This window comes from Mercenaria mercenaria, unplaced genomic scaffold, assembly GCF_021730395.1.
Source record: "Mercenaria mercenaria strain notata unplaced genomic scaffold, MADL_Memer_1 contig_902, whole genome shotgun sequence".
Taxonomy (NCBI): domain Eukaryota; kingdom Metazoa; phylum Mollusca; class Bivalvia; order Venerida; family Veneridae; genus Mercenaria; species Mercenaria mercenaria.
In genome coordinates, this window is record NW_026463816.1 from 1 (window position 1) to 20,243 (window position 20,243).

At 34.5% G+C, this 20,243-nt stretch overlaps 1 protein-coding gene across 1 annotated transcript; it reads right to left on the reverse strand.

Moving 5' to 3' along the window:
* Nucleotides 1-7,820: 7,820 nt before the first annotated feature.
* LOC128554960 (RING finger protein 145-like) lies at nucleotides 7,821-18,393 on the reverse strand. The gene is made up of 2 exons (XM_053536301.1): nucleotides 18,054-18,393; nucleotides 7,821-9,905 (listed from the first exon to the last, which is right to left on the reverse strand). Exons 1-2 carry the CDS (start codon nucleotides 18,307-18,309, stop codon nucleotides 8,212-8,214), a joined length of 1,950 nt encoding a protein of 649 aa, XP_053392276.1. The 5' UTR covers nucleotides 18,310-18,393; the 3' UTR covers nucleotides 7,821-8,211.
* Between the last annotated feature and the right edge of the window lie 1,850 nt (nucleotides 18,394-20,243).

Consider the following 20,243-nt stretch of genomic DNA (forward strand, 5'->3'; position numbering starts at 1 on the left):
TCAGATGTACTGATGTATATATCATATTATCAAGCACACTGGCATTGAAAAGACTACATGTAAGTTAAAATATCTATAAAGACTTTCTAACATGATACGGAGAAATCTTGGTGTCTTTATATTACACTTGGCTCCTGTTCGAAAGTTTTGTTTAAAATAGATAACGGCCTCACAGAAATCTTAGAAGTGCAGTCCAACACACATAGGAACTTGCTATAGCTAAAATAATATAGGTGACATTACTTCAAAGTACAAATTATTTCAAATGAATAAAACGACAAAATATTTATTGCGTATTATCAAACGACTGCATAATTATTATAATATGTTTGTACATATACAGTCATCTTGATCTGATTCATCAATAAAAACTGTAACACGATCAAGCTCTCATTTACTTTTAGGCCTCACCAAATTAAAAAGTTGCTCATCAGATTTGCAGCTCGTATTTTTTCCGAAACACAAACAAAATTCTGTTTTGATTTTGTTTGCTTTTTTGTTAGGATGTGTTTTGTTGTTGTTGTTGTCTTCTGGCAAATTCGCGCCTTCACATTCATTTTCAAATTCCTGCTGAAAATAATAACTAGTGCTTCAGACCTTAAAGGTGGTCAATCACATTTGAGCAACATTCTATGACATTTTTCAGTTTTCATATATTCTGTTAGGGATTTGTTTAGAAGCAAAAAGGTCCATCACATAGAGTTAGATCTATCTAAATTCATAAACAGTAATATAATATGCATTTCCAATCAGTTTAAGTTGCTCCAGAGAAACATAAATAAAATAATTCCTAATTTTAGCTCGACTCTTTCTCCCAAAGAAACGTATGAAATTGTGGAGTGATTCCTATCATTCTCTACATGTTGTTGGTATTTTAACATTAGTGACACTTCTGCTTAAATGATAAGCAACAAGTCTCTTTTAAAAGGAAAGTGATGATTGATTAAGTGTTGACCTCGAGTGATATATAAAATCCAGCATATCTGGCACCAATGTGTTTTAAGAGAGTGTAAAACCGACAAACATTGGATATGCATGACCAGTTAAATAATCAAAGTACTGAGAGGACTGATGGGGGCAATGCATTGCAGTTTCAAGACTTGATGTAACCCATTCATGTCAGGGAAGTACATGCAGGCATTATGTAATGCACTTGTGTGTGGCCTGACATCATGTGTTCTTGAGAGTCTAACAGAAACAGGCAAACTTTGTAACACTTTATGAAAGTTTTGAAAGAAAGTCAAAATATTCCAGTATGTGAAAGTTTAAAGGAACAGGATTTCCTTGAACTGACATTAAAAAAATCTAAGCTATGTTTTCTAATGTGTACAATACTTATCAATTAAAAAAAGTCAGGAATGTTTTTTTTTTTGTTACAAATAAGCATCATTTTAATAAGGGGTCGTCATTAGTTAACACACAAACACCTGCAAAAAATATTTTTATAGATCTACCTTTTTTCCATTCCAACTATTGCTAAAGTTCAGTAACTGTTTTCTTAAAAATATACATGATTTATGATGATATTATTATTCATATTGTTTGTTATGTTTGTTGATCAAAATAACATTGTCTGTTTCAATTTTAGGTTATTTAATATACACCTGTATTTCAAACTATCAATATCATAATATAAGAAATACATTAAACACTATGAAAACCGTGATTCTACATATCAATGAACCTACCGAACTGGCGTATACAGTTCGAGTAAATTAGGATACGAAACGCCCGTGGAAAAAGAACAAGATTTCTGGTGGTTCTGCCTTCGAATATCACCATCAGAAACCATTTGCACCCTCAGATAGATGAAATACATTAAACTGGTAACATAAATGTACAACTGCAGGGATGATTACCAAGAAAATGAGGCCAACCTGTGGCAAGTTATCATCGCGGAATGGTGGATTACCTCTCATAGCAAAAATTACTCGGTCTGAGAAATGATGAAATACGTATATGTACGCGCAATTATAACAGTATTTAGCGCACTTTTTACGTTAAACGATAATTTTTCTGCAGATAAATATCAGTTTGATCAGAGTATATGGCGTTTCTTTTTTTAAAATAAAAATCTGGGAATTAATTTTTTCTTCCGTCCTTTTTCAAGGACTTCCCGAACATTATAATTATGTTAAACACGTCATATACATAATGACTGTTCTGATCTTTAGACTAAAGAATCGGGCACATGTTCAGTTTGGGAAATGTTGTACTTTTCCAGAATAAGCGCGTTTCTATTTGCCCTATTATGAGGTCGGATTTCAGGAAAAAGTAAAAAAAAAATATCTCTCCTGATTTGCGATGGCGTGGTGGTTCCAATTGAAATTACTGCATGCCCGCAAGATTCTGATACCATAACTTTTGACCCATGGATTCAAACCTTCCCTGGATGACATGTTTATTCAGGATGTTCTCTCCAATTCACAGTACATATCCATATCGACGCACTCTTTGCGAAATCTGCTATATCGGCGGTTTCTTTGCGTCGGCACTGGATATTTTTTGCTATAAACAGTGCCCAGGTTGGTATGGGAGGCGAAAAATCCAGCTGCCATCCATGATCATACGTATGTTGCTCAAAATAGGTAGAGCACGGAACATAAGATTGTCTTTTCTATATTTTATAGTGTTTACTTTTTAATTATCAGCGATTTTGCTCGCAACTCGATGAAATTTGTTGTGGAACACTAGCCCGACTTATTCCACAGTCTTTAACCAGTTTTTGCTTTGATATCATACATATCAAGCGCACTATTTGTATTCCTTTATCAATATTCTTCCAAATAATAAAGATAAATAGGCCGAAATGTAAATGGAATTTTTCAAAACCACTTACTTTCGGTTTTGTCGTGGCACCGGCGGTCTCTCCGTATACCAGATTTTTTTTTTTTGATGCACAGGCAGGCTCTCTGCATTACGCACAGAGAGGCTCTAGGCTAATGACTATCTGGAAACATTATAGCTTAATTAATTAGGTGTGTTTATCTGACTTTTTATAACTGCAAAGCATATTTCGCAAAGAGTCCGCCAATATGGATATGCACCGTGCAATTGTGTATTAAGTTTTAGTAACTATTCGAAATTCAATTCATTTTTATGCAGCTTCTGTGGACAAGACATTTTGATTAACGATTTACAGCTGATTTCGAGATCAAAATATATAATTATACATAATAAACAATCACGAATAAGGACGGTCCGACCAAGTACATAAATATGTAAGCTTTAAAATGTCCTTAATAGTTGGTGTAAAACAGAAGTAATCTGTTCATAGATGATTTTACGAATTCGAACAATGAGAGAAAAAATCTACTGACGATTATTAGATTAGATAATAATTACAAAAAATCACGGTCCGACCAAGTACATAAATATGTAAGCTTTAAAATGTTCTTAATAGTTGGTGTAAAACAGAAGTAATCTGTTCATAGATGATTTTACGAATTCGAACAATGAGAGAAAAAATCTACTGACGATTATTAGATTAGATAATAATTACAAAAAATCAAACTATCAAAATAATCCCCCCCCCCCCCCCCCCCACCACCACCCTCGAACCAAATAAGTCATAAATTCAAACTGACGAATAAGTAATGAATTTTTTCTACCTATTCTATTTCAAGTAAACCATTGTTTTTTTATTTTATTTTTATTATTATTATCTTTTATATAGTATTAATTTTTATAAATAACATCTCTTGAAAATATTTTCTTAGACATGTGAAAAGTATTTCATTTCAGCACTCTATTTTCTGAAATAATATTTTAGAAATAACACCTGCACAGAAAAGATATTTTAACAGATTGCGAATCGGGATCTATAGGATGTTGCCGCATATTTATAGATTCGCCTACTGATAAACGGTACTGATCGCCGCAAACTGATAAAGTTTCTCCATAATACACATACACAACAGTGTCGAGGCACGGTGATGAAAAAAAATTAATAATCTATCGGCTTATCAGTGGCGTTGCAATTCCTTAGTAGTTGCTATTTTCACGCAGAATCATGAACACATTTTTTTTAGCGTAATGAAACTAGTTATTGGATTTCAGAATAGGTCACATGATCAAAACAAGTGTCGGTTTCAGAATCGATCACGTGATTAAATCAAAGGTCTTTATTATTCTTACGCTTAAGAAGATCTATTATAATTTGTATTTATAACGCAGTTTAGTTTTCTTCAAATACTGTTGTTGATATAAAATGTGTAGATCTATTTAATCATATCTGGATCGAAAATATAATTGCTAAATGCAATATGAAAGTTATGTTTGGTAAATACTTTGGAACTTGTTTTCTGTGTGTTGTCAGTTTGGTCATAAGCTCGACAAGAAAATTGAAAGACGGTTTGTTAAATCTGGGGGCATTGCCCCCAAAAAATATGTTTTTAATGAAAATACCAGGCAAAGCTGTCCGCTGATTATATATTATGTCACTAGTTAAAATTCTAAACCATTTTGCTTGAAGGCTCAGTCGATCGTTTATTCTAAAAGAAATTGGAAGAAAGTCGCGTGCTCACAGATTTCATTGAAAATATTATGTTATAACACCGTACGTACAGATAGAGACATATAAACAGAAATCAGAAAGACGCTTTCACCGTCATGTGCAGTCCAAACCCAAGAAGATCGACATGATTGGTAAAATCTAATCACCTCTCTTTCAATGAACTTTAGTTCGGAAATGCATATATCCGCGGCCGTCTGTGATCACTCGAGCTTCAACCTTTTGAAACACATTTATAGGTAATTCTCTTATTCATTTGAGAAAACTTAAAGCTAGGAAGATGTTTATATAACGGAATCAGTGGCGCAGTGGTTAACAAACTAAACTGCCATTCAAGCAATCCGGGTTTGATTCCCGGTCGCGGCTGATATCTCGACTAGTGTTCAGTGCTGGATGATATCTAAAATTAGTGGATGCTGGGGAGATAAATATGACAATTGCCGTGGGCTCGACAAGAAATAAATTGTTCCGTCCATTCCAGGGTGGGACTTTCGTCAACTACCTACGCTCAACAATAAACATTTACCTTTAACTATGTCTTCAAAGAATTTGTCCGCGTCTTTAACACATTAAACGGAATACAAAGATTATTTTCCGCTATCGTTTGTGTATCTTTTCACTGCCAAGGATCTTTAAAACACCAGAGATGAGAATGTATTGTGTGTCCGTTTAAAACATTTTTTCCAATTTTTTTTTTATTTATTAATGTGTAAAACAATAGTCGATGCATGTAGAACTACAAGTTGACACGCCGAATATATTTTATTCCAATATCATCATTTAGTTAAAGTCTTTTACACATTACCATATCATACAAGTTTTCTTGCAAATAACAGGTTGTACTGTTGATTAAACAAGAAATGAATTTAAGTAATACTGCGAAGATAGCAGTGTGGATAACACTTGCAATTGCATGCATAAGGTTGAAATCAAAAGAAAATGCCTTAATTAAAATTCGGAACATCATCATATTGAAAAAAAAAATAAGATGTCCGTCTGCCAATTTACTCATTTATACATAAATATACAATCATGCTATTCTCCGGCAATCAAATTACAACCGTATTTGAAAACATATCCCAAGTAGTAATTTACTGTTACAGCGAAAAGACCGAAATATGATAAATTATCAATCCTGTTTGTAAGAACCCTGCATCATTTAAAAGATTCATTTTAACTTGTTTCATTTATCAGAGGGTCAGTATAGTTACAACATAAACTGTGTGCCTAAATGATCTAAAATAACTTATTTAATTAGTTAAATTTGAATAATTAATATCAAGGTTTTGTTACTTGTTTGGTACCTCCGCTTTTTGGAATTTCAGTCTTTTTCGACTGACTTATACCAAAAATTGTCCAGAGAATTTGTTTGTTTAAAGCAACATCGGAACAATCCACGTATTAACTAAGCCATATTTCTACCTATTGTTCAACGAACGTAGTAGTCTTTCTAACGAGGTTACTGGGAGTTATAAATGTTGCATTTGATAGCATAAACATTGACTGCCATACTCTCTAATGTGGAGAACACGGAAGTCATTAGAAGATTGTTTTAACAAAGATTCTGATAATTGTGTGATCAAGGTACATTGTTCGGACCCCTTATCTGCAGCACATATATGGTTCTTTATGATGAAATAATTCTTGCACTCAGCAGCAAAACATGATTCAACCGTTAATTTCTTTCACTAGGTTTTATATACATACAAATTTGTAAACTCAGTTAATACAAGCAATGTACATAATCAATGTAAATACATGTCATTAAGTGAAATAGAGAAAAGAACTGGGTAAACAGATGGCGCAGACAACTGAATATGCAAGAGATATTCTCTATACTTTTTCTATATAAGTAAAAGTATAAAGACATTTTAATTTATCAACAAAAGTAATTTAAGAGGTCCCATGTTTAAATTCAGATAGATGCTGAAATATTTTCAGTCTATTGCAATGTGCTTAATCGGATAGAGTACAAGTGTGCACGTATACTAGCTTGCTACTGAGCTAACTTTTATAGTGACGTTGTGTGATGTGTTCACCTTAGGTATGAGAGGTGCCGGGTCTGAATCCCGGTCAGGGCTAAAATATGCGTCTGCTTCATAGAATCACTAAAACACTGAGCCTCGCAAATACAACCAGAGAAATATAATCGAATTCCGCTACCCAAAATTCGACCCTGGACACAGAAAGTAGACGGTGTGCTTCAAATAGCAATCCACAATACATACTTTATCATAATAGAAATATTGTAAAACACAAAAGAAGAAGGCGATACATGCAAGACAACAGACAAAACAAAAGAAACGGCTAGGGGAAAAAAAACAAGTTGAAAATCGGGAATCTGCTTTCACACGGTCAGTAATCTTTGTAAAGGGACTTGTTTGTGGCATAAGCATTTGCACCGTTGCCAATTACACTATTTAATACAAAAGTCGGGAGGAACTTCTAATTTCTTTCATCTTACTTCTAACTTCTGTGTTGTCACTTGATTTTCTTATAGAAAATACACACAAAAAAGTGTATTTGTACACAAAAAAGTGTATTTGTTTAGGGTATGTATTGATTACGATTCATTGATCGTACGTAAGAGAGATATTCTGCAAACGCTTCTGTCTCAATAGTAATTGGTTCGGTGACAGTCGGAAAATTCCGTTATGTTGGACTTTATTCCAGTTGTAGAAATGATGCAGACTATTTTACACATGTACATGTATACTCATATAATTAACTGAATGACATGTCAACAAAGTAAAAACATAACAAGCTGATATTAAGAAATATGTTCAATGAAAATTTTAGATGAAAAATCTGCCGAATTATAAATCCTTGGCGTACTATTAAATTAATACGTATTATGTACCATCAAAAATCAAATGAAACGATAATTACAACCGATAATGATGGAGCAGTGTGCTTTACACGCAATAAGGCCTAAAAAGATTGTTTGTTTCCAGTAACATGCTAAAAAATTAGGATAGGGCGGTTGGTAATTTTTTGGGGGATTTTTGTATTAAGTGGTATCTTTCGGTCAAAAAAATGAATACAAATAAGGAATAATACTTTTAGAGCATCGGTAAGTTAATTTCTAACATCACTGACCATTTTTGAAGAATAAAAAGTGCAAAAGTCTAAGGCCATAAAAAACATTTAGGGTCGGGTCAAAATTTAGGGTAGGTCGGGGTACCGGAAACAAACACTTTTAGGCCTCATCATAATGAATACCAAGAGTAACCGAAACGTCACCGCAATCTGCCACGTCATATAGCAATATTAATATTTCTGGTGGAGCGATCGTGATAGATTTTTAGACTTAGGTGACAAGAAAGAGGAAAAAAACAATTTATTTGATACCTATTAGAATATGTTGACAATATATGAAACATGAATATGAAAGCTTCGGTATATGATAAAAATGTCATAAATTGTTGTGGTATGGCTTTTGGTCATAATGGCTCACTACAAGAGTTTCATAATAGCCAGAAGGTACACCCCAGCCGTATTTTAACATTTTATTAATCTGTAGAGGCTAGTTTCATATCCTTCTCTATATAGCACGCAAGCCCAAAAGAGACATTTAATTTCTTACTTCTTATTTCAAATTACATACTGTTTATTTCTACCATCTTACTTCAAATTTCTTACTTTTTACTTTTTATTTCTAGGTTCTAACTTTTCAGTTTCAAAAGGTGTAGAATTACTTATTTGATTTCAGTGTTACAGAAAGGACAAACTGCCTTAACTTGAAACCATCTTCTTAAGCAGTCCTTGTGGAAGGCATGTTTGCAAGGTAAAGTCTTCCCTTCTGACAAAAAAGAATAACAAATCGCACACTCTTGGGTTTCCTCTGCACTATTTTCGTTTGTGGTGTTAGTAGATTTGAACGTTACATCTGGCAGATTGTTAAGGAGTGATCTCAAACGGTTTCGGCTATTGTATCTTTTTAATTCCATCATCCCAAAACCACATACCACAACCAAACAGCTGAATACAGCTACGAAAAGTCTTAATAACCACCAACCTTTAAAAAACGGACAAATATATTTATAATAACTTTGCAAAGTATTTAGTACAACCAGACACAGACACTTTGATACTTGCGTGTAATGTATCAGGTCTTCTAATCTACCTAGATGCTGTGTAGTGTTCCATGTGAAAGACACGAAGGTACATTCCAAAAACATAAACACAGTTCGAAGTATTAGCATACAATTTCCAGATGCAATAAAGAGAAGCCATGGATTTATGTCTAAATGTTCCGATACAATAATTGTGAAAAAGGTTGGGACAGTCGCAAGAAGTCCTGTCAGAATCCCGACCCTCATGAAGAATAACACACCTGGGGACATGCCGCTGTTAACTGCATTAAGTATTTTCTGTTCCAGAACATCGAGTGTTTGGAAGATTATAGCATATACTGAAAGGAATACTACCATTTTCATGGCTTCTAATTTTTCAGTGTACTCTAAAGACAAAATGTTTGCTTCAGTAAATGCTATGAGCGCAGATACTTGTACAATGCCACCAATGTTCGCATCGAAAGCCTCTATTATGATTATTTCAGTAGTTAGGAATATGTGACACAGAGCAACGCACAGATTAGACAGAAGTCCAAGTCCATACGAAATGAAAACAACAATGACATGTGTCGTGCACCAAACAGTTAATACTTTAAAAAGTGTATCGGATGACGACAAAGACGTGAGTTGTGTTTGATAGATGGTAATTTCGATCAGAAGAGTAAAGAGAAAATACAAAGCTCCAAAGGCAAGCATTGTATCTCGCATGAACCATTTGCCTGGAAACCGATCCGCATAGTTACCACCCTGATTTCGTTTTTCTATACGTCGTTGTAAGTCTTGAATTCTAGTTCTGTATTCTAGTCTCGTCTGCTCATCAATTGTCAGTGTGTGCTTGGCAGTCAGTAGCATTAATTTATTTTCATCAACTTTAATATCTGCATCCATATTTGAACCTACTTCAAATATACACACTGTTATCAATAATGTACTTTCTATCCAATATGAAACTTCCGACAGAAAAGAAGGAAATATACTTAAAACGCTTAGAATATTGGGAACAAGGGTCGCAAACAATCCAATGTATATCGAGGCGGATATATGCACTTTCCCTCTGTGCGCGAACGCTCCAGGTCTGCAACAAAGGTAGACAATCTGCATTGAAATGGAACATATCTCTGGTACCCTTGATTGTTCTGTTATATTAGTCCAAACAAGGACATTCTTCTCATGGCAAATACCATATTCTTCGTCTTGATGTGTCCAATAATCAATTCGTTTCAACCATGTGACGGCTACATCTATTGTAAGGACAGTGTATACTTGCAGAAGGACTCCGCTGTTGAATGCCCATGTTCCAACCAGGGGAAATACAACTATAAAATACAAATAATCAATTAGCATCAAAGTTTACAAAAAGGTCTGATACAAAGTCAAGTATATCCTTTGTAAATTTAGTATAAAGTTTAGTTATTAAATATAATAAATGTAACACTCTAATGATGGACTAAATAGGTATATAACTTTGCCGGTGCAGTCAAAATGGTGTAATGTCCGTAACTTAATGTCACAGCTACGTATTTAGAAATGCAAAGCTTACTCAATAGTTACATAGTGTCTTAAAAATACATCTTTATAATATTCTCTGCCATGTCATAGAGCTCTGCATGTACGAGGGATGATCAATATATAACGGGAAAATGCTTATAAATTTGTTTGTACTTATCATTTTCCAGAGATATTTTATACTGGGGTAAATAAATATATTAGAAAAAATCACACGAAATAGTGTGAAAACATATTGAAAAATTAACAATTGACAACAAGTTTACCAACCTATGAAACCCATTGGCGGGGCAACGTCATTTACGCGCTAATTGACGTACAATTGAGTTCAACGTTTTTAACTTAACTTTACTGTAGTAAATGTCACACATTTTTTAAAACTTCTCGAAATACTCTCGTTTTACATTAATACATTTTGCCAACGGGTTACCCAGGGTAGAAGTAAATTACGATAATCATCTTTGGGAATTGCGTTCAGCACATTCAACACTTTCTTACGAAGTTCTGAACATGAATAATTCATCTTTACACCCCGCAATTCACGTGTCAGTGTCGGAAACAGGTAAAAGTCATTTGGCGACAAATCCGGTGAATAAGGAGGATAATCTTGCAGATTAATTACTAGGTATTCTATGTGACTTGTGGTCGCTTTCGAGGTGTGGGGTGGCGCATTGTCATGATGCAGGATGAAATGGTCCAACTTTCCCGGGCGTTTCCGAATCCAACGTGTTGCATTTTTCTCATATTTAACTTTTTCTCCAAGACTGTATGGACAATTTCATATGACAAGTTCAGTTTATTACACAGTACTCTGACAGTTAACCTCCTATCACTGTTTATGAGATCTTACACCTTTGTAACGTTCTTACCGTGTGTCGACGTTACTTTCCAGCCACTTTGTGGTAAATCATATGTTGTTAAATCAGTCATACCATACATAAATTCTTGTTTTCGACATTGAACGATTACTAAAGGTACCTTATTTCTTGCACAACTTCAGTTTTACTTTTTCTGTTCAAAACTAAAAAATAATTAGAGCAAACCTTTGATCTTCCGCCATTTTACTACCACGGAACAGTAACACGTGCATGACGCAACATATGACGTCACAACTCGTGCATGACGTCATCATCCGACGGGTTAGTCTTAAGTGACCGTAATTGCTAATTTTCACCAATGTACCGTTGCTAGAATTTAAACTGTAACGGTTTGAACTTACGTGAAAATGTTGTAAAGTATTCAAAATGTCCCGCCTATGCATATTGAGCGTTACCTTAGCAACTGCAGATTTTAGCATTATACGAGTATAAACCTGAAAATTTAGCGATACATTGCTTATATATGTACCTACTTCTGGCCTAAGTTTGAGAAAGATTGATTTGATTATAAAAAAGTTATGAGCATTTTCCCGTTATATATTGATCATCCCTCGTACTCTGCATAGACCCTTATTTAACTACATAATCGTGACCTGTGATGAGAAAATTCCGCCATAACAGCACGTTATGATAATTAGAAAATATTGTGTAGCACAGTTGTACGGTTCAGTAAGTGAAGATAACTTTTTGTGTTATGGTGAAACTTCCACAAATGAACAAAATGTATCTGTCTGTGATATGCAATAAAATTACAATTATATCATAAACTAAGCACTGACAACATTACTTTATAATTATGACCTTTTCGTCACCTAAAACATATAAGCTATAACTTGCGAACGATTTATCTATTCCGTATCAAGCTATATAAAACATTCACGGATAAGTTTGATAACAGTTCGGAACTTTTTAAAAATCCATCGTAATTGGCAATCTAACCCGCGAAGGGAAAAGTATACTCTTAGAAAAACGTTCAATGATAAAATGACACATGTGTAAATATAATCCATCTTACGTTGTTTAGTCTTTATTTATCAATGTTCTGAGACTCAAAATAAGATTTGATTTGTTGTTTAAATACAATTTGTGTTATGTTCATATATTGAATGAATACAACTACAATTTATATTTTGAAATAAATAGCACTTCTAGGTTGTTTTCCAAAAGTATGTAAAGTTCACAGAGTGAAATGACCATTTGTGGTTATATCAATGACGTAAAGTAAAATTATGCATTATGTTCTGTTTATTTATTTATCACTGAGGCGAGACTAGTATAAAATGTTTTTTATTAAGTTAATAAGTTAACAAACATTGAAACGTGAAGCTTAAACCCCCATCCTTGATTTGTTGATAAATGCCAATGATAAAAGATGTATATATGTTCCAAAATATCTATTTGATGGTTCTAAATCCCTTAACAATTGAAATTTATTAGCAAGTTCTCCTAAAATACACTACACGAGAAAACAGTAATCAATTTATGTGAAAATACACTGGTGTAAAGTACCGATTAAATGGCAGGATGACAAGTTGTTATATCTTTGTTGTTGTTTTTTTTATTATTATTTTTTTTTTTGTATTGAACTTATTTTCCTTCTTAAGTTGAACGTTATAATTTTCGAAAAATAGTTACACCAAAATCAGTAGCTTAAGAATATTTAAGTTCACAAGCCGGGTAAGGACTTCGGACAGTACCATATGCTTCTAGCTTACATTTTTAATGCAAAATTCTCAGTAAGTATTTAAACAATACCCAAATCGTTTCGAATCACATATAAACCAATGTGTTAGTTAACAAATTACAGCAGAAACTGGTTTGTATTTGTTCTTATCAAGATGGTATTTTTTATTTAATCTAGGCCAGGGTATATTTTTTTTGAAAAAATAAAAGTTAAATTTCCGTAAAAATATAATGTCATCACTTTACGGAAGTTTCAAGTATATGAATTTCATTTGAAAAAAAGTGACAAAATCTGTTTTTTAAAGGAAAATATTTTAAGATTAAAATCCTATGAATAAATGAAAAAGAGAACGATATTTTTGCAAACAGCCTGTACTTAATTTAAACTTACTTTACTTTCATATCTATACACTGTTCATTATAATGTAAAGTTATTAATGCATTACATGTGTGAATAGGAATGCTACAGATATAAATGTATAAGTAGAGATTTTCAACTTACTTCGACGCGGACTGTGGACAGCGGACTGCGTACTTACAATAAGGGTTTTCTCAAAATATTTAAAGGTTCGCAAGAAAGAAAACATACTTATGATATATATGTTTCTTTTACCTATATGTGTAGTAACTTTTGCCTTCATTGTAGAAATTAGTATATTGTTATATAATTATACAATACATACGTTTGAAAATATATGAATAGTGAACAGGCTACATTTAACACACGTAATCGCAAATTTCAGATGTCATCTAAATACTCAGTCGCATTTTACTTGCCTTTAGCATGTTCTTCAAATATCCGTATGCTTCAACATTTTGTTTTGATATCGAAACATTTCTGGCGTTACCTATATTTCGTGCGACTCGAACTACACGATATGTGAAGTTCGAACCCACGGTACTACGATAATACTTCACTTTAAATAATATGTTCATGCATTAATGTTCGTCCATACGATTCCTAGACTTGTTTTCCTAGCAACAAGATAAGAAAAAAAGCAGTACAAATATTATTGTGAAAAAATATAATTAAACATTCTGAATAAAATGATAGTCCGTTTAATTTTTGTTGCATAGTATAAATACAATGTTCTGGTAGACTTCTGTATGGAAAAAGTCATCGTCTTTCATTACTTTGATAATTGTAGAATGTTCCATAAGATAGAAGTTTTAATGAAATATCTTGAATGATTTCGTTCAACATTTTGTCTACACATACAGGAAGTTCTCATACATGTATCTTTCATCCCCGTCGAAACGAGATCTGATACATTACCATAATTTAGCGACAACATCCTGAATTAGTTATGTATCAGCATGTTTGAAAATAAAAAAAGAACTGCATATCTGAAACATTACCATAATTTAGCGACAACATCCTGAATCAATTATGTATCAACATGTTTGAAAATAATAAAAAGGTATAGCCACTTCGTATTAACATGATCAAGACAGGCTCGGTCTTGATGACTGAGGTCACGCAAAGACATTTTCATTTTGACTTTTGAGTCATACTTTCGATAATGGAACACTTTCATTGATATTAAAAGTACATGTTAATTTAAGTTTTAAATTCATGACTATTTTCAAGTAACTATTCGGTATGGATTGTCATGTCTCAGCTGGAATTTAATCCTTAAGTACCGTTAAAACTTGCTGTAAAAATTTCAATATAAAACCCAGCTGAGACTGAAAATTGTTTTGTGAACAAAGGGCCTGGGACGCGTCCAAGGTCAAAGTTTCGATCATATTCCAAAATGTTTTATGGCCAGTACATGCATAGAATTGTCAACAAAATCAAATTTTGACTTAGTCAACCCCAATGGCACCATCTGACCAGTACTGTGTGGTCATCTGATACAACCAGCTTAGTAGTCGAGACTAGCCTTTTATCATTATTGACAAAGCCTTTTTAGTCGAGTACCTTTTCGAACATATGCATATATATATAGTATGTGTAGATACTCTGCTTCAGGGAACTTGAACAACGATTTAAACTCATGAAAACTCAAGGTCTATATTGGTTTAAAACTCATAATGTAGCCATCATGTATATCACGGTAGGGTGGCCGGGAAAACTGAATGAATTCAGTACCGTATAAAACTGAATTTGTAGGGTTAGAAATGGTTAATAATATATATAGCACGTGCGCCATCTTTTTACTGCGGTGCGTTAAAATGTCACGCATCGTATCGTGCATATTCAAAATTGTGCGTCGTACAGTAGCAGTTCAGCGTCGCGAGTGCAATAATACGAAACACCATGTTTCCATAAAACACTATAAACATTCTTGGATACCAAATATTCAATTATTATAATAAGTAATAACTTGTAACATATGTTGCTGTGATCCCCTACGCATAGGGGCCGCCTGAGCTAAAATAGGCGAACCTTTTGCGGCGCAGGGGAAGAGTGTAAGTCCGCAGTCCGTGATGTGTCATTTGTAGGGCTAAAGTAGAAGCAGGTCGCTGTATAAAAATTCCACCTGGAGCTCGGCTGGACCTTTTACTTCGTTTTGGAGTCTAGCCGTATTTGCATTTATTATATACCTATATAAATTCTGTAAAATGTCGGCTTGTATTTCACAAATAAATATGAAGAGCCAGAAAATAGTTCCGTTATGTACCTTTTAAATTCCCTATTGTACCTTCCGTATTATGTGCTATCGAACTACTTGCATTAATATGCATGACCTGACAAATAGCGCACATAAAATCTTCACTTAGTTCCATTATAGTATCGATAAACATTGAAGATTTCTTTCAATGACAAAACAACAAACAAAAAGGTAGAGGTATATAATAAAAAGGTCATTGTAACAGTAGCTAGATCTGGGATCTTGTATTCGGCTCTCGTGGATTTTGCAAAGACGGATCACACTCAGCGCTTGCGCGCCTCGTGAGACTGATCTCGCAAAATCCACTCGAGCCGGAAACAGCATCCCGGATCGGACTACTGTTATAATAACCCTATTATGCCATCTGCCTGGAAAGCGACTTGACATCACTTTCTTGCCATCATACTGAATGTGAAACCGTCACTGATATGACCTGCCAAGAAGCTACTGTTCTTGACCTATGCATCACATACACATCAATGCCAAGCGTTATTTCTGTTTGATAGACTATAGTCAGGATCAGATTAACTGATGTGTACATATTGCCTCTTGTTGTGGTGTTCAGGCCTAGTACGCCACAAAGAACAATCCTCAATTCAGTTTTCACAAAAGGAAAACACGAAGTAATGAATGCGTGTGACATTTAGTATGTGTCTAAAAGAAATAAATATAAATACACAGGAAAAGATGAAGAAATAAAGAAGTGAAACATATATAAAAACAAGAGCTGTCACTAATGGTGACAAATGCCCCCGCAGCACCTTGACCTTTGACCTGGTGACCTTGACCTTTGACCCGGTGATCCCAAAGTCAATAGGGGTCGTGTACTCAATAAGTACTATCAGCATGTGAAGCTTGAAGGTCCTGGGTGCAGTGGTTCGCGAGTACAGTGCCTTCTTGCAAAAAGTTAACATTGGCCCCTGTGACCTTGACCTTTGACCTGGTGACCCCAAAGTCAGTACGGGTCGTGTACTTAATAAGTACTATCAGCATGTGAAGTTTGAAGGTCCTGGGTGCAGTGGTTCGCGAGTAAAGTGCCTTCATGCAAAAAGTTAGCATTGGCCCCTGTGACCTTGACCTTTGACCTGGTGATCCCAAATTCAGTACGGGTCGTGTACTCAATAGGTATTATCAGCAGTGAAGCTTGAAGGTCCTAGGTGCAGTGCTTCGCGAGTAAAGTGACTTCATGCAAAAAGATAACATTGGCCCCTGTGACCTTGACCTTTGACCTGATGACCCCAAAGTCAGTAGGGGTCGTATACTCAATAAGTACTATCAGCATGTGAAGTTTGAAGGTCTTGGGTGCAGTGGTCCGCGAGTAAAGTGCCTTCATGCAAAAAGTTAACGTTGTGACGAACGAACGAACGAACTAACTAACGAACAAACGGATGGACAGACAGTTGAAAACTAATATGCCTCCCTTCGGGGGCATAAAAATATAAAAGAAAAAAAAAACAAAAACAAAACTGGAAAACAAATAACTTCTCATCGCTAGTGGCGTGCGCGTCGCGAGGAGGGCATGCAGTAGATTGTCTGGAGTGTTGCTAGTATTTTACAACAAACATTTGCCAGTATACTGCAACAAACAACCAGGATAAGTCAAATTCAATGAAAATTTAACCCAACGAATGATAATCAATAACAGAATATTTGCATCTCTCCCTACTATACATGTATAACCTTTGTGCACGCTTTGCAAACATTTGTATGTCCCCCCCCCCCCCCCCCCCCCCCCCCCCAAACACACACACTTGCATCAACACAAAAGTTAGAGAAAATGTGTATAATTAATATCTACATATGCTGGTCAAATATGGTTTTGATGCACGGGGGGAACAATGTTGTATAAAGAAAGATAGTTTTTATATGTATATAACAGGGTACGTAATTCTATTTAGAGCAAAAAATCACCGTTTTATGAAAAAATACTGAAAGTTTTACTTTAAGAAATAATCTAAAGTATGTATTTTGATGGTATTTGTAATTAAATATTTATTTCTGAGTGGTTTATTTTTCACTCTTGGAGTAGGCAATTTCATATAGAAAGTGTCCGAAGTCCTTGTTTTCAAACGAAGTGTATTAATTTAATATATAGAGGATATTTGTTTGTTTCAGTGAAATTCCGTGAGCACCAAAAAAGTGCGCCACTCGTGAAAATATCAGTTTTTGATGCTCACTTGTGAAATAAAATTGATATTTCACTGACACAAACAAATTTTCTTTTTATTTCATGTGTAAAACTCTACTTTTGTTGCGTAATTTATAAATGTCGAAAATCGCGGGAAAGATCAACAGAAAGCATAATACAAATGACGTCATTTTAACGACGTCATCGTCATTATGGTCCCCGGTATTCATAACGCTCGGTATACAATTTTACTTCAATCGTGACGGAGGACCGGAACTAGTTCGGCAAAAACAGTGAAAAATAAAAATGATAATCTACTGTTTCAAAACTGTGGATTATCACTTTTATTTCACTGAGAAAACTCTATAATTCACTGGAAAACATAAAATAAAAATGCAGTTATACTATAAAAAGGAACAGTTGACAATGACATCGGAAAATAACGATAAACACCAATAAAATATATCAATAAAGATCACTACTATAAATATCAACAAAATCAATTTTCGTTACGCCTAATTTCATTTTAAAATCAGTATATAATTTTTCCTATAAACTGAATGTACTGAGTTTGTTTTATGTAGAACTGACTGACAAAATACTTTCAAGTTCTTTTCCTAGTCATATTGTTTTATCATGAGTGACACTCACCTCCGTATCGGACGATGAAGAGGAAAATATCAATAATCCAGTAATTAGAATACGGACTGAGAAGTAGCCATTGGTGAATAATGAAAATCAACGGAACCCTTAGCAATATTTCACACAGATATTTCTTTCTGGGTGAAGTATTATCCATATAATTATCATATTTTTCACCAATTCGAAGTGCTTGTTTCTCAATATGTTCAAACAATCTTTGTGTATACTTCGGTACAAATTGAGCTCCTTTTTCTACGGTCTCCATGATCTAAATGTTATTCTTTTCAAAGAATTTTCAGTAGGAAAACCCAAATATTGACAAATACGTATATTTAGCGCACGATAAACGTAAAATGACATGTTGTGCAATCCAATATTGGTATTTCTCTACATGTCATCGATACATATTTTGTTATTCTATGAGTTAACATATCGTCATTCGATTTGCGTGCAACATGCTGTCATCTGTATTTCAAATGCATTCTTGTGTAATAAGCGTACAATATTAGTCCGTTTATTAGATACAATCACTAAATTTAAATTTTAATCGATAATTTGTTTTTGCACTTCAGGAGATAATAATTTGTCCGAAAAATACCGAGGTCAGGATTGGAAATAGATTGATGAAAACCCAATATATTGTATAATAGGTAGTTGTTTAAAGTTACGAACTACCCAGCTTTATAAATAGCGCATACACACTATTTCTACATAAACGACCCAAAGTTTTAAAGATAACACATATACACTATTTTTAGATAAACTACCGATATTGGTTGTTATACAGTTAGCGTGTTTGTGTTCGAGCGTGTAGGTGTGCGCGTGTGTGTGTTTATCGCCATTTTCAATTTTGTAGACATACAATCGACGGTATCTACTTGTAGTGTTGAACTCAAGTTCTGCATAATAGGAATATCCCGCCGTAGACACGTGACATGTTACATTATATTGACATCGGGCTGACCAGTCACAAATTCTTAAAGAGGCACCTGACAAAACAATATTTCTATAAATTGTTCAAAATTTGGAACTGCTGCGTTTATACTGCGCAGTTTCCTACATTGGTTATCTGCCTCTTTATTATTTTATAAACTATAAACTCACAGAAGAAAATAGTTGCTCAGCGCATGATCCACGCCAGAAACTTAAAGCCTACTTATGACAAACTTTGACCTTATGACATATTAGGAGTAGATTCTGCAAAAAAGTCTGCTTGACGAAACCTGATTTCGTTAGTTTTAACAAACGACAAGCCCTAACCTTAGGCAAAGTCTGACCATGATTTAGAATAAAACAAAATCATTTCATTTCCTGTTGTGCTCTCATCTTCACGTTCTCCTACCTGGAACATATTTTTTTGTTATTTTTCGTTCGTACGAGGAGTGTTCGATATGAATTGCTTATTGTCCTCTAGCTCGATATCCACGTGGGGCACGACAAAAACCAATACCTACCTGTATAGGGTTATTCAATACCTACACAACGGTGTATAAATGTACATGTTAGACTAAGTGTAAGACATAAAATTTGCCATTTGAAGACACGCAATCATTGACCACTGTAGTAAAAATGGTTGTTAGAAGCGTCGACAAGAAAGATGAAATACGGGCTTACATCAAAGCTCGCTCAAAACTTGGTTGTTCTTTGAAGCAGCTGATGACTGAACTTTCTACTGCTTATGGACCTTCTTGTGTGTCTTATGACACAGTTCGGCGGTGGAAAAAGATTATTGAGTCTGGTGTAGAGTCCATCAAAAATGCACCGAAATCAGGTAGGCCAAAATCTGCATCTCGTAAAGAAATCGTTTCCAAAATAAAGGAAATCATTGAAGGAGATGCCAAAAAGCAGTTTGCCAATGTCGTCACAGGTGATGAAACCTGGGTCCATTATTTTGAGCCCGTCAGAAAGGTTAGCAATAAGATCTGGGCCACTAAACACAGCAATCGCCCAATAATTGCCAAACGTTCTTTGAGTGCAAAGAAGGTTTTGTATGCAATCTTCTTCTCTGGTGAAGGAGTCGCAATAAAAGTGCCGGTGAAAAAGGGTAAAAGCATCACCGGAAAGTACTACAAAGACGTAGTACTGAAGAAACTGAAAAAGTATTATCAGAAACGACGCCCTGCCACTGGTTTTAAACATGTCCGTCTTCTACAAGACAATGCCCCTGCTCATACCTCCGCAATAGTTACAGCGTTTTTG